The sequence below is a fragment of the Balaenoptera physalus genome, assembly GCF_965194825.1.
Source record: "Balaenoptera physalus genome assembly, chromosome: 11".
Lineage (NCBI taxonomy): Eukaryota > Metazoa > Chordata > Mammalia > Artiodactyla > Balaenopteridae > Balaenoptera > Balaenoptera physalus.
The window spans coordinates 71,659,650-71,674,808 of record NC_138896.1 but is presented as its reverse complement, the minus strand read 5'-3'; the positions used below and the strand labels follow the sequence as shown (position 1 = coordinate 71,674,808).

At 46.7% G+C, this 15,159-nt stretch overlaps 2 protein-coding genes across 6 annotated transcripts in view; both read left to right on the top strand.

The window, feature by feature from the left end:
- The window catches only part of QRICH1 (glutamine rich 1), a 55,623-nt gene extending 45,931 nt beyond the window's left edge, over positions 1-9,692 (top strand). For all 4 annotated transcript variants that reach the window (XM_082413569.1, XM_082413571.1, XM_082413572.1 and 1 more), the window contains 5 exons: positions 1,075-1,189; positions 6,347-6,455; positions 6,815-6,966; positions 7,304-7,394; positions 8,809-9,692. In XM_082413569.1, the coding sequence (XP_082269695.1) occupies positions 1,075-1,189; positions 6,347-6,455; positions 6,815-6,966; positions 7,304-7,394; positions 8,809-9,001 (660 nt within the window). In that variant the 3' untranslated portion in view covers positions 9,002-9,692. The remainder of the gene's footprint in view (positions 1-1,074; positions 1,190-6,346; positions 6,456-6,814; positions 6,967-7,303; positions 7,395-8,808) is intronic.
- A 299-nt stretch (positions 9,693-9,991) lies between these two features.
- On the top strand, positions 9,992-14,981 carry IMPDH2 (inosine monophosphate dehydrogenase 2). Of its 2 annotated transcripts, XM_082413578.1 has the most exons (15): positions 9,992-10,163; positions 10,600-10,648; positions 10,865-10,966; positions 11,087-11,161; positions 11,506-11,712; positions 12,217-12,304; positions 12,378-12,577; positions 12,659-12,749; positions 12,849-12,944; positions 13,218-13,289; positions 13,952-14,095; positions 14,181-14,325; positions 14,418-14,561; positions 14,643-14,726; positions 14,829-14,981. In XM_082413578.1, exons 1-15 carry the CDS (start codon positions 10,066-10,068, stop codon positions 14,848-14,850), a joined length of 1,617 nt encoding a protein of 538 aa, XP_082269704.1. In that variant the 5' UTR covers positions 9,992-10,065; the 3' UTR covers positions 14,851-14,981. The 2 variants fall into 2 exon arrangements, with proteins under 2 accessions (XP_082269704.1, XP_082269705.1); XM_082413579.1 differs by lacking the exon at positions 13,218-13,289 and having other exon boundaries at positions 9,993-10,163.
- Positions 14,982-15,159: the final 178 nt, after the last annotated feature.

Genomic DNA, 15,159 nt, shown 5'->3' with positions numbered 1-15,159 from the left:
TTTTATCATGGAACATTTATATAACACTTTTCATTAAAGTAAACATGTAGTTTGCAGAAAAGCAATTTTTCCAGAAAAAAGTCTCGTGCTGACATGTAGCTTGTCTTCTCATTGTTTCCCGCATTAATGCAAAATAGTTATTTGGAAGTGTCTAGCTAGAATATACAACTGTAGTTAGGTTTTCAGGACATCTAAGATGAAGATTAACAGAGAAATTCATTTTAGGACTGGCAGTTTAGGAGAGCAGAGGTGGATTTCTTAGTGTTTGAATGCTATTGTGGAGAAGTCCACAGTATGATGGAAGAACAGTTGCTAACTAGGACTCACCCTGTTGCTTAGGCCTGAGAAAAGCCCATCTTCCACTTTGTTCCTCTTTCTTAACCAGTCACCCAGAGCACTGGGTGAATTGCTCTACATGCTTTGTCTCATTCCATGCTCTCTCACTCCTGGAAGGCAGGCACAGTCATCTCCATTTACAAACAAGGAAACTGAGCCCCCAAAGTTAAAAGACTCGCATGAGTTACTAAACTTATACCATAGCTAATAAGAGGCTGGCCCTGGAGCCCACATCGTGATTTTTGCTACCACAAGACAATGCCTTGCTTGGGTGAAATAGCATTCACAAAATCTGCTCCATTGACCCAACTCTCAAGAGTGTTGTGAGAGTCAGTTCACATGCTGAAGTATACTGTGAAAGTGCCACACAGTGGACAGTTTTTTTAAAATTTATTTATTTGGCTGCGTTGGCTCTTTGTCGCAGCACGTAGAATCTTTCGTTGCGGCGTGTGGGCTTCCCTCTAGTAGTGGTGCATGGGCTCAGTAGCCCCGCAGCATGTGGGATCTTAGTTCCCCAACCAGGGATCGAACCCGAGTCCCCTGCATTGGAAGGCAGATTCTTAACCACTGGACCACCAGGGAGGTCCCCGCTGGACAGTTTTGACTTGGTGTGTTGTTTTGTTAATGGGGGAGGAATGGGTAGGGAGAGGTGAGGGTACTGGTAGAAAAATGTTTGCTTCCCCTCGACAACTTGCCCAAGAGACTACCGACAACTTTTATTGATTATTTTTCTTTTAGTATCTTTTTGAAAATGGACGGGTTGATGACATTTTCTCCGATCTTTATTATGTTCGATTCACGGAGTGGCTGCATGAAGTTCTGAAGGACGTTCAGCCCCGAGTCACTCCACTTGGTAAGAATCTTCCTAGTCCTTGGATGTCTTTAGCACCTGGGTTTTAAAAAGATCAGCTGGGGAGGAAAAAAAAAAAAGATCAGCTACTTGTGTGGCTAGCTGTGATATAGCATGCGGGTGAGGAGGCTGTAAATCCCAGGCCCCAAACATCAGTCTCTGTGCTGCTTGGCCTGATGTGGAAGGGGCACGGCTCACCAGACAGAGAATCTGGCTGGTTCCAGTGTGGCAAGGACACAGGGGCATGCAGAGTGTGGGGTAGTTACTCCATTTTTTTTCCCTATTAAAATTTATTGATTCAAATTAGAATCCTTGCAAAAATTAAGAATTATGAACTATTTCATCTGTAGGTTAATTATATTACATATTGAGGTTTTTTCCCCTTATGTTTAAACATACGTTCTACATATATAGAACATAATTTTTGCTTTACCCATGGATAACCTGGGCAGCATGTTGTGTTGGAAAGAACATGAGTTTCGCAGTAGAATGTTTGAGGTGTTTGGTTTTTTTTTAAAAAAATAAACTATTTTTAAGAGCAGTTTTAGGTTTACAGGAAAACTGAGCAGGAGATACAGAGAATCCCATATACTCCCTCACACAGCGTTTCCCCTATTATTAGTATCTTGTATTAGTGTAGTGTATTCGTTAAAATTGATGAGCCCATGTTTGGTACATTATTATTAACTAAAGCCTGAAGTTTACATTAGAGTTCACTCCTCGGGTTGTATATTCTGTGGGTTTTGACAAATGTATAATGACATGTGTCTACAATTCAGCATCATACAGAAGTTTCACTGCCCTAAAATCCCCCGTGTTCCACTTATTCATCCCTCCCTCCATTCCCCTGACTCTCTGGCAACCTCTGATCTTTTTTACTGTCTCCATAATCTTGCCTTTTCCAGAATGTCATTATAGTTAGAATAATTTAGTGTTAATTTCTTTCAATAACTTCATTTAATGTTCTTGCATGTCTTTTCATGGCTTGATAGCTCATTTCTTTTTTTTTTTGCTGAATAATATTCCATTTTATGAATGTGCCACAGTTTGTTTATCCATTCACCTATTAAAGGACATTTTGGTTGTTTCCATGTTTCAGTAATTATGAATAAAGCTGCTGTAAACATTGTGTGCAGGTCTTTGGTGAAAGAATAGACAGATCCATGGAACAGAATAGAGAGTCCAGAAATAGAACCACACGAATATAACCAGTTTATCTTTGACCAAGGGGCAAAGGCAGTTAAATGGAGAAAGGATAGTCTTTTGTTTTGTTTTCTTTTATTTTTTTGGCCTCGCCATGTGGCTTGCGGGATTTTAGTTCCCTGACCACGGATTGAACCTGGGCCATGCAGTGAAAAGCACCAAGTCCTAACCACTGGACCGCCAGGGAGTCCCAGGATAGTCTTTTCAACTAACACTGCTGGAACAACTGGACATCCACATATTTTTTAAAAAAATGAATCATAGACCTAAATGTAAAGCTATAAAGCTCCTAGAAGATAAAATAGGAGAAAATCTAGGTGACCTCAGGTTTGTTGGTAACTTTTTAGGTACAACACAAAAAGCACAATCTGTGAAACGAAAAAATTGGTAAGTTGGACTTTATTAAAATTTAAAAAACAAGCAAACAAAAACTTATTCTCTGTGAAACACATTGTTAAGAGAATGAAAAGACAAGCCACAGACTGGGAGGAAATCTTTGCAAAACACATATCTGATAAAGGACTGGGATCCAAAATATATAAAAAACTCTTAACAGTCAACAATAACAAAACAAAGAACCCAGTTAAAAAATGGGTCAAGGATCTGAACAGATGCCTCACCAAAGAAGCTGGCAGATAAGTATATGAAAAGATATTTATCATATATCATCAGGAAATGGCAAATTAAAACAACAGTGATGGGAGTTCCCTGGTGGCCTACTGATTAGGATTTGGTGCTTTCATTGCTGTGCCTCAGGTTCAGTGCCTGGTCGGGGAACTGAGATTCCGCAAGCCACGTGGCACAGCAGGCATAAATACGTACATACATACATACAGTGATGTACCACTATATACCTATTAGAATGGCTGAATTCCCAAGCATTCTCTTACCTTAGGATCCAGCAGTCATGCTTCTTTGTATTTACCCAAATGAGTTGAAAACCTTATGTCCACACGAATATCTGAGTTTTAATCCTGGCTCTGGATTTAATAAAATGTATGTTGTTTAACTTTTTCTTAATCTTTTTTTAAAATTGAGATATAATTGACATATAACATTATATTAGTTTCAGGTGTACAACAGTGGTTTGATACAGTATGTATATATTGCAAAATGATTTAGTTAACATTTGTCGTCATAATTACATGCTTAACCTTTTAAAAAAAATATTGTTTAAACAAATATTTTTTTGAGTGCCTACTATGTGCCAGACAGTTCCAGGTGTACATAATATAATTCAGTAGTGAACAAAATGAAGCTTACAGTCTAACGGGGGAGACTGTATAAATAATCACATTAATTTATGATAAGTGCTTTGAAGAACAAAGCACAGAGAATGGAAAGTGTTACGGGTACGTTAGGAGGGAGGCCTCTCTGAGGGGATGTCATTAGAACAGACACCTGAGTAAGTGAATCACTGTACATGATTTGCAAAATTTCAAACCAAGTGTGGCTATATAAAGTTTGCTTTTTAAAACTTTTTATTATGGAAATTTCAAGCACATATAAAATAAACAGAATAAATTAATGGCACTCCCATGTACCCATGGCAAATCTTGTCCCATATATACACTGCCTGTTCCCCCAACCATGTTATTTTGAAGTAAATCCCAGACACTTTATCCGTAAATATTTTAATATGTGTTATTGACATTCCACAATGCCATTATTATACTTTTTTTAAAAAAGATAAGTCCATAATGTCATCAAATTCTACCCTTTGTTCGAATTTCTAATTGTCCCATAAATATCAGAATTTTATTTGTTTGAGTCAAGTTGCAGATAAGGTCCACACATTGAAATTGCTGTTATACCTTTTAATGTTTAGCTTTAATCTTTAATTTCCCCCTTGATTATTTTTCTTGCAATTTATTTATGGAAGAAACTAGCCTTTTAAAAAGTCTAATTTTTACTATTATATCTCCATGCTGTAATTTAACATATTCTTCTGTCCCCTGTATTTACAGTTAATTGGTAGTTGCATATAAAGACTTGATTAATCAAGTTTTGTTTTTTTTGTGTGTTTTCTTTTTGGCAAGGTTACATCATAGATGGGTTGCTTACTTCCATCAGGTGCCCATAATGTCTGGATCCGTTAATTCATGACGAGTTGCAAGCAGTGGTATTCTAATGTTATTACTTCATTATTAGCTGAAATACAAAGAGAAACTTGCCCTCATCAACTCTTTGAATTCCTAGCAGTATAGATTGTATAGAAGAGACAGGATAAGGGCTTGTTTCTTCTTCTTTGTTTAGCAGTTTTCACAGTAATGAGTTGGTTCACCAGCTTCCTCCAGCTGGGGTTTTTTTGTTTGTTTGTTTAAAGAATCATTGTGAGCTAATTAATTTAAACATATTTAATATGATTCAATTCATTGCACTTGTTATCTTTAATGATGCACAGATTGTCCCATCTTTGGCCATTTGGAGCCTCTTTAAATTGGCTCTTAAGTTCATTTGACATGATCCTACTTCCTTGATTTCTGGTTTGCCAGAATGTTCCAGGCTTATCCTGGACATTTTCTGTCTCCCATTGTGGAATTGATCAGTTCTCCACGGAGCCTGGTACTTTTCAGTGTTAAATGGTATTTCGTTATCACAGTCTGGATGGTAGGGGTGCTCATTGCTCCTTGGGTTTCTAGGCCTAACTAAAAAAATTAATATAAAATAGATCATTTTGATGCTTTACAGTTCAGATTCAGAACTATGAGACTTTTATATGTTGTTTCCATCTGTATCTCCTGTTGCCCGTGCCAGGAGTCCTGGTTTTCAGGCATTAAAGTTCACTTTGTGTTGTTAAGAAGTGGTTATAGGGAAGTGACACCAGGTGGCAGAGTGAACCCAGGGAAAATAGGGCATGCCAAGGTATGCCTGGGGCCACTCCTAGGGCTGGCCTTCCCTGAGGAGGGCTATCTTCTGTCACTCATCCTGCTTAAGATTTGTCTGAGAGCAAGGAAGTTTATCTCATTGCCATTGGGCCACAAAATAGAATAGTAGAGGCCAGACATTCCCTAAAGAGATGGAAGTGCACTAATGGAGTCAGAGGGCCAGCTTTGGCAAGAACAGAGAAAAGGAATGTATTGGGCAGAACATTCCCCTGCTTCTAAGAAGTGCCACCCTCACTCCCTGCCTGGAGAATCCTGAAACTCCTGCAGGAGAATGCTGGTGTCTGTTGCTGTTTCACCATGCCCTCAGTCCCTGGCACACATACACTTGGACATTGACTGTTGAATGAACATATGAAGGGGGCTTGATGATCAGCCGAAGTGTCATCTTCCTTTGGTGTAGACCTGCCTGCCCAGGGCTCTTGATCAAACCACTGCCTTAGCCCCTGTCCAGCTTTCAGTTAGCTTATGAACCAGGGTCTTACAGTAAAACTTGCCCCATGGAGGAAACCTATAATAGATCTGAATATCATTCTCCCCTTTTTCCAAAGGGGATGAGAATGGGTTTGCTTTCTAGAGATGGAAGACATGAGAAGTTTAACAAGGGCAAACGGGCGTGTATACCAGTTCTTTGGGCCCTGGCCTGGATACCTTTGAAAGTATGATGAAAGCTCTGTACCCTCTTTTCAGAGAAGTTTGCATATATGCAGAGAGGTTGGCTTATACTTTTGGGTGTTTCTCTGAGGGATGTCCTTCTACCCCATATTAATCTTCAATTAGAGGAAGAATTAACATCAGGTGAGAGTGATCATGTAGGGCAGTGGTTCTTAAAGTGTGGTGTTAGGAACTTCTTGAAAACACACATTTTCGGGTCCTGCCCAGAAACTTGGGTTGGGACTCAGCTGTTTATGTTTTAACAAGCTTTCCAGATGATTCTGCCATATCCCAGGAAGACTTCTCCAGTTAAGCTTGTACTCCTGTGTGGTCCTTGTTGTGCTTCACACCTCCCATCCTGCACCTTTGAGGGACCGCCTGCCATCCTTTTGTTGTAGCAGTACTCTGTTCCTCCTAGGCTATGTCCTGCCCAGCCACGTGACTGAGGAGATGCTGTGGGAGTGCAAGCAGCTCGGCGCTCACTCCCCTTCCACCCTGCTGACCACCCTCATGTTCTTTAACACCAAGTAAGTGTTCTAGAGGCTCCATGCTTAGCCACTGCTGGCATCTGCCCAGTGAAGAGGGTAGAAACTATCCAGATGGACTTCTGAATACCTTTGACATATACTTGAGAGCCTTTGAGCTACTGAAAGCCTTCAGCCCCACTTGGCTACATTTTGTGTGCTGACTAGTGAGGCAGACAGCCTTGCCAGATCCCTACCATCAGTCTTGATGAGATTCCTCCACTAGACAGTGTGTTTGGGTGTGGGCCTGCCCAGATTCTGGGAGTGTGGGCAGCGGCTCCTCTGAAGCCCTGATGGCGGAGGGTAAGTCACGGTCTCCTCCTGGCACCCCTCCCTTTGCCTTGCTTTCACTTGTGGTGCAGATACTTCCTGTTGAAGACAGTGGACCAGCACATGAAGCTGGCCTTCTCCAAGGTCTTACGACAGACAAAGAAGAACCCCTCTAATCCTAAGGATAAAAGCACGAGTATTCGGTACCTGAAGGCACTTGGGATACACCAGACTGGCCAGAAAGGTAGGGGAAAGAGGTAGGGGTTGCAGAAACAGGTGCTACTGGTCCTGCCCTGCCCTTGTGCCTGGGGGGCTAGTAATGAGTGTGAAGATTGGGATTTGCTGGATAGGAATTTTCCATTCCCTTCTCCCCAGCCAGAAACTTCAAACTCTTGTAGAAGGAGAGACACCCCAGAAATGATAGCTGCCTTTTCCTTTCATACTCACTGCCCATGCCTCACACCCTTTTCCTTCCCAGTATTTCCTGGTTGGGATGGCTGGAAGCCTAAGGTTTCTAATCTGAGCCTGAGTAAAGGCAGTCTGATGCCATGTCTGTGGTGGTGGTGGGGTATGTTTTATAGTTACAGATGACATGTATGCAGAACAGACGGAAAATCCAGAGAATCCACTGAGATGTCCTATCAAGCTCTACGATTTCTACCTCTTTAAATGGTGAGGAGGCTTTATTGTGACTGGGTGACCTGTGTGTGTGCGCGTGCGCACAAAAGCATTCTCTAGTCCCAGGCAGAGTAAAAACACACTTCCGAAAAGCTAAATATAGAAGCAACCTTATTGGTTTTCCCAAAGCATGTGCCCAGCACTGCTCCCTGATGGTCCACTTTCATGGAGAGAGGATGAAGGTAGAGGGAGGACGGTACAGAGAGGCTGCCTCTGTCACATAGTGAGCATAGCCCTTCATCTTCCTGGCCTTGACCTTTTCTCACCACCACTGTCAATCTAAGGGAACTCCTTTCCTTGGCTTTCGTTCTCTCCTGCCCCTGCAGTTTGGTATATCATCTTAACAGCAATGCCAGAAGATCTTTCTACATTGTAGGTCTTACCGTGTTACTTAGATTAAAACCTTTAGTGGTTTCCTTTTACTCTACAGAGAAAGACAGTAATCCTAATGTGGCCAGCAGGGCCTTTCATGTACTCTCCCTTGTTAACCTCATGTCCGTGTAGCTCTTGGCTCTCTAGCCACACTGGCTCTTCTCCACTGAAGGGCATCATGCTCTCCCTTCCTCAAGACCTCTGCACAGAACTTTTCCCTGTTGGGCAGACCCTGCCACCCCGTGCCTGTTTAGCTAGTTAGCTCCTATCCATCCTTAAAAGAGCTTTATTAGGGAAGCATTTCCAAATTCCCTGCCTGTTCCCTCCGGCTGTTTCTTCTGTAACCCTTACCACTGTTTGTTATTTTCTTTGTCTTCATGTAACTGTTTAACTGCTGTCTGTCTCCCCTCTTACCTGTAAACTCCATAATATAGGGACTCTTGGGTCTTACTCATTTCTTTTAATATCAGCACCTAGTGCAGGCCTGGCACACAGCAGCCCTTTGATAAATCTTGAATCAGTGGATGAATAACTGTTAGAGGATGGCATGTGCTAAGTACTTAAGAGAAGTACAGCACAACGTTGAGGGGGTGTGAGTCCAGGTAAAGGCCCCAGCATCATAGCCAAGCTGAGAAGTCAGAGTCCCTCAGATCAAGTTGAGGAATTATCAGTGGATGGAGTAGAGGAAACAACATAAGCAAAGACTTGGAGATGGACCTTCTGGGTGCTGAAATTGGTTCAGAGTGGGATATGGTTGGACTCAAGTAGATGAGCCCTGGGAGCCCTAGTCAGAGGAATCACACCTGGCAGTGTGTGAGGGAGGAGCAGAAGATGGGCAGCCTAACACTGGCATTTGCAGTAACTCCAAAGGGACGTCCTAGAGGTAGTGTGTGTTGGCTGCATGGAATTTAGGAGCTGTGCCACCATGCTTTCCAGAGCTTCCCATCTTTTGCAGATAGCATCTGTTTAGGAGGTTCATGGTGGGGGGGTTGAGATCATGGTGGTTTTACCCAGCTTTTACCCATGTATTCTTCAGCCCCCAGAGTGTGAAAGGCCGGAATGACACCTTTTACCTGACGCCCGAGCCGGTGGTGGCCCCCAACAGCCCAATCTGGTACTCAGTCCAGCCTATCAGCAGAGAGCAGATGGGACAGATGCTGACTCGGATCCTGGTGATAAGAGAAATTCAGGAGGCCATTGCGGTGGCCAACGCAAGCACCATGCACTGAGATCCCTCAGCCATGGTGCAAGGGAGACCATCCAGGAAAAAACGGACACTTTCACACTAAAGAAGAGGCCTCCATTTTTTTTTCTTTTCTTTTTTTATTGGTGTAGTTATGAACCCTTTCAGACCGCTTCTATTTCAAATGTAAAAGGAAACTTTGCCCCCTGTGCATCTTCATAAACCTGCTGTGGCAGACTTCTCAGCCCATGGGGGCTCTGGGTTTCCTGAGAGCCAGATGTCCTAGACAGTTGCTGGCTGACTTTTTTGTGTGGGGCCTGAGGAAAGGGCTTGGACTGTTAGGAGAACTGTCGCCCCTTCCCTTCCTCCAGAAAGATGGAATTAATGATGGATGGACCCTCCAGGGAATCTCCCCAGCTGGCTTCCACTCTGACTGGCAGACTTCGCTGACCACAGGGGAGCCATGGTCTTTTCTTTCTTCATGCTCAGACATAAACGTAGCATCTTAATGGAAGGAAAATGAGGGGAACTTCAATTATGATTTATTAAAGACAATTTCTATTACACCCTCCTTTATGACAAGTGACATTTTAGATGTTAAAGTAAAAACTTTACCATGTCTTTTTTTTTTTTTTTTGGCCTAACATTGAGGCCTTAAACCTGAGGCTTCTGTGCCTGATGGAATTCTTGTAACATACACTTGTGTATCATATAAAGATACCACTCTGTTTCTCTTATGTATTCTTAATCTAGTTGTTTATTAAGAATGACAAGCACGTCTTTTCAACATGTTAGTGAACAACGCCTCTTCATTTGGGAGGAGCCAGGCGGGACAGTGGCAGCAAAGCCTTGCCTGTTCGTTGGACGGGCGAGGTCCTGCGGGAGGGGGTAGCAACAGGAAACAGCCCTAGGGTGTGCTATGCGCTTGCGTTCCCTACCGCCAGCCCCGCCCTAGAGGCGTACGAGTTCTGTACGTGCGTGCTGCGTCCTGACGTAGGCGACGTGCTGGGCGCAGTGACGATATCGGCGGGTTTATATTGGCGCGGCCCAGAAGGCGGAGGCCTCTGCGGCGCCGTCCTCGGAGACGCGCGGCCTTGCCCCGCGCTAGCCATGGCCGACTACCTGATTAGCGGGGGCACGTCCTACGTGCCGGACGACGGGCTCACGGCACAGCAGCTGTTCAACTGCGGGGACGGCCTCACCTACAAGTGCGGGCCTAGTGGGCTCACCTGGGCCAGGAGAGGAGCGGCGCGCAGGGTTGGGAGGCCGGGTGGGGCTTCCATTGAGCCCGCTTGGCTCGGGCGTGGGGGACAGGTTCCGGAAACTCCCCACCCATCTCAGGTTCAGTTTGACAGGTCTGAAGCGGGTGGGATGGAGGAGGCATCTTGGTAGTGCCTGAGATTTCCAGGTTAGAAACTCCGTTCTCTGGGCACATGGAGTTGTCAGGATGCCAGAGGCGCTGATGACAGCTAGGTGGCAGAAAAGGTCCGCTGTCTCCATCTCTACCTTGTTCTCTGCCTTGCCTGTGATACTCGGGCTAGGTCATTTCCCTCTCTGCCGGAATGCCTTAAGAGATGATTTATGAGGATGGCGTCTCAGGCTGCCATAAGCCTGACCCTTACTCCCAATTCCCCTCCCCTCTAGTGACTTTCTCATTCTCCCCGGGTACATCGATTTCACTGCAGACCAAGTGGTGAGTATGGACAGGAATTGGATCCTAAGTATCAAGGTTGGATAAAAGTGCTGCTGTCCCCTCTCGACTACCTCAGTAGATTGCTTTTGGGGGTGGATGCTCTGGAATGGTCTTACTGGCATGCAGGTCATACAGAGCACCTGTTTTGCGGGGAACATGGCACCACCCTGAGGTATATGAGGTGCTTTTGCACATTAGTTGGCCTTATTTCTTTAGGACCTGACCTCTGCTCTGACTAAAAAGATCACTCTGAAGACCCCACTTGTTTCCTCACCCATGGACACAGTCACAGAGGCTGGGATGGCCATAGCAATGGCGGTGAGCACTGTGGCATGTGAGGGCAGAAGCAGGGGCCCCATCTCTCTTTCCCAAAGGCATACAATCATGCCACTCTTCTTCTTTGTCACTTTTCCCGTTTTCTTTTTGTGTATCCTGCAGCTTACAGGTGGTATTGGCTTCATCCACCACAACTGTACACCAGAATTCCAGGCCAATGAAGTTCGTAAAGTGAAGGTCAGAAGGGAAAAGATCACGGTCAAGAGCTCCTGGGAATTGCACTGAGGTGGAGTGGGGTGGGAGTGGGGGAATTATTCTCCTGATTTAGGATCCTTTCTTTCCCACTGTGGGGGTTCAATTCCTGAGGAGAAGAGCCTGAGACCCTGTGTCTTAAAGCAACAGAAGAGGGCCAGGTGGACAGTGCCTGCAGTTCACTCATGTCTCCTAGCTCTGGGTTTGAAGTGTTTGTGTGATTTGATCCTGTGGCACTGCCAAAGGGGGAGCTGGCACAGATCCCAGGCTTCAGACCAAAAGTCTGATGAAAGTGGTTCAGAAGTGCCCTTTTTCACCATCCCTTCCAGAAATACGAGCAGGGATTCATCACGGACCCTGTGGTCCTCAGTCCCAAGGATCGAGTGCGGGATGTCTTTGAAGCCAAGGCCCGGCATGGCTTCTGTGGTATCCCCATCACTGACACAGGCCGGATGGGGAGCCGCCTGGTGGGCATCATCTCCTCGAGGGACATTGATTTTCTCAAGGAGGAGGAGCATGACCGGTTTTTGGGAGAGGTGGGTGCCACTGACAGAGCACAGGCAAACTCTGACAACCCAGGCTAAAGATAAAGGATTCTGTTCTGTTGTCTGAATGGCAACTCTGAGGGCCTCTGCTGTCCAGGAAAGATGAACACCCGGCTAAGTTTCTGACCCTTTCATGGGGTTCCTGCATCCCTTCCCCACCAAAGGCTTTCAGTCTGCCCAAATGTTTGCCAGCATACCCAAATTTTTTGCCACACCCAGAGTGGGGGCTGTGCTCAAGGACCAACTTCAGCCTCCTCTTGTCATTTCTCTGGTGTGGCTCTTTCTCCACAATGTGCTCCATGTACCTGATGCCCTTTCTACTAAATTCTCACTCTTGCCACTAGATTGCTGCAGACTGTTGGGTTTACTTGAGGGTAGTCTGGGTGCAGGTGTGTAAACATGGTGGTCTTTGGAACCTCACCCCTGAGTTAGGGCAGGGTCTGTTGGGAGGCCTGATCTCCTATTGCCATTCCTCGCAACTCCCCTCTCTTATAGATCATGACAAAGAGGGAAGACTTGGTGGTAGCCCCTGCAGGCATCACACTGAAGGAAGCAAATGAAATTCTGCAGCGCAGCAAGAAGGGTGAGTCCTAGAGGTAGGAAGGGTTCTGGAACCAAAGACCAAGGTCCTGATTTATGTCCTGCCCTGTCCCCAGGAAAGTTACCTATTGTAAATGAAGATGATGAGCTGGTGGCCATCATTGCCCGGACAGACCTGAAGAAAAACCGAGATTACCCACTGGCCTCCAAAGATGCCAAGAAGCAGCTGCTGTGTGGAGCAGCCATTGGCACTCATGAGGATGACAAGTATCGGCTGGACTTGCTAGCCCAGGCTGGTGTGGACGTGGTAGTTTTGGTGAGCTGCTGCACAGGCAACGTGGGGTGGTAGGAGCAGCTGTCATACCACAGTCTCATTGGGACTACCTTCCTGTCTCAGGACTCTTCCCAGGGAAACTCCATCTTCCAGATCAACATGATCAAGTACATCAAAGAGAAATACCCCAGTCTCCAAGTCATTGGAGGCAATGGTGAGACAAGACTGGGCACTGAAGGATGTGGGGCGACAGTGGGGGAGCTAGGCTCCCACGTAGACCATCATGTGAGCCTTTCCCTGTTCCTCCTTGCAGTGGTCACAGCTGCTCAGGCCAAGAACCTCATTGATGCTGGTGTAGATGCCCTGCGGGTGGGAATGGGCAGTGGCTCCATCTGCATCACTCAAGAAGGTAAGAACACGTTTTGTCGAGGCCCTCAGAGACCTGGCTTTAGCAGGGCCCTTAGCCCCACATGCCCTGGAGCCATGCGCTCTGACGGGAACTACATTGAGTCCTCCAGTAGGGGCAGCCCCAGGGCCAAACAGGCCCCTTGGATGGGTAACATGCTGGAAGTAAGACGAGCTCTCGTCATTCTTCACCTGCCACTTCCTCCCCCACCTAGCCTTGGCCTCCCCGCTCCTGCTCTGTGCCCTCTCTAAACTCTGGTCTGTTTGTTTTATTTAGCGGCTCCCAAGATCCCTCCAGACATAAAGTCCCACAGCCCCAAATGCCCTTCTACTGTCACGGGCTGCTATAGTAAGTCCGGCCCGGTCCACTGGCCCGGCCCAGCTGCCCACTGCCCGGCTGCTTGGTTGACTGTAGCTGTAGCTCCCGGGGTTTGTGGTGCTGACGGGTGGGCAGGGCAAACTGAATGACAGACCATGGTTTTGGGAGCTGCTCAAGAACACAGCTCCCTTCTCTTCCTGGGGTGTTTGTAGGGCAGGACCTCCACCAGGTAGGCCCTGCTCTGCCCACATCTCCTCAGTAGGCACAGCTTAAGGACCAACTCCGGGGTCCACTCTTCCTTCCACACGACCACTGCCCTGATCTTGCCTGAGCTACCCACCATGCAGGGAGCAAGGGGTGGGTCTCTGGGTACTAACTGCACGGTGACCCCCTACCCCACCTGATATCAATTGGGCGGGGCTTTCCCGGCTGCTGACTGCACGTGCCTGAGGCTGCCCTGGGCCATGCACATATGCACGCACACATGCCAAGGGTGAATGGAAGCCATCACAGCTATTTGTACTGTTTAAGGCTGATGGGGCAGCAGCCATCCCAGACAAGACTCTTCCTCTACCAGGCTGCAGTCCTGGTGCAGGTGTAACTGAGAGCTCCTGGGTGCTGATTTGTGGCCACAGAGCCTCTTGCCTGTTCCCACTAACGCCACCCCCATTTGTTCCTCCATGTCTCAACAGTGCTGGCCTGTGGGCGGCCCCAAGCAACAGCAGTGTACAAGGTGTCAGAATATGCACGGCGCTTTGGTGTTCCTGTCATCGCTGATGGAGGAATCCAAAATGTGGGCCATATTGCCAAAGCTTTGGCCCTTGGGGCCTCCACAGGTGAGGCCCAATATTCAGGGAGCCTAGTGGGTCTCCTTCCCTAATGCCTTTCAGGGTCTTCCCCCAGCATTCCTTCTGTCCATAGTTATGATGGGCTCCCTCCTGGCTGCTACCACTGAAGCCCCTGGCGAGTATTTCTTCTCTGATGGGATCCGGCTAAAGAAATATCGTGGTATGGGTTCTCTTGATGCCATGGACAAGCATCTCAGCAGCCAGAACCGATATTTCAGGTGGGACAGGCAGGTCGGTTGCCCTATGCTAACCCTGCAATGGCAGCATCATCCATGTTTCGACTTTGCCTGTTTCCTGCCTCTCCCTGCAGTGAAGCTGACAAAATCAAGGTGGCCCAGGGGGTGTCTGGGGCTGTGCAGGATAAAGGATCCATACACAAATTTGTGCCCTACCTGATTGCCGGCATCCAGCACTCCTGCCAGGACATTGGTGCCAAGAGTTTGACCCAAGTCCGGTAAGCTTAGGGAGCTGGGACATTGGGTAGAGGGGCTGGTCCAGGGCCAGCTACCCACATCTGACTTCTGCCTCTCTTCAGAGCCATGATGTATTCTGGAGAGCTCAAGTTTGAGAAGAGAACATCCTCAGCTCAGGTGGAAGGTGGTGTCCACAGCCTCCATTCGTAAGTGACCAACCCTCTCCACTCCTCTGTCCTTGGGGTGGAGGTCTCTTCCATGCCTCCATGCTCCTGCCCTCACCTCACAGCTGGTCCTTCTGCCAACAGGTATGAGAAGCGTCTTTTCTGAAAAGGGATACAGCACACCCTCGGTTTTTCAATAAAAGTTTGAAAAAAAGTGATGCCTGATCTTTGAGGTCAACAAGCAGGTGGGGCTCTGCAGCTGCCACCATCACAGATACACAAAAATAAAGCACCTTCATTTCCAGAGAAAGCCTCATGCCCCCAGATAAGGGTGCTTCAAGGAACTGGAAGTGGGGGGTAGTACTAGATTCAAAAAGCCCCTCCTGAGGCATCTCAAAAGGCAGCTCAGACAAGCTCTGGCCCCCAAGGGTTTGGTCTCAGAAATTGCCTGTGGCTGCTTAGGAAGGGTCACAGA

Coding starts and splice junctions, on each gene's coding strand:
- IMPDH2 (XM_082413578.1), top strand. CDS start 10,066: ATGGCCGACTACCTGATTAGCGGGGGCACGTCCTACGTGCCGGACGAC. Junction 13,290..13,951: donor TACTGTCACGGGCTGCTATA/GTAAGTCCGGCC, acceptor ATGTCTCAACAG/TGCTGGCCTGTGGGCGGCCC. Junction 14,096..14,180: donor GGCCCTTGGGGCCTCCACAG/GTGAGGCCCAAT, acceptor TTCTGTCCATAG/TTATGATGGGCTCCCTCCTG.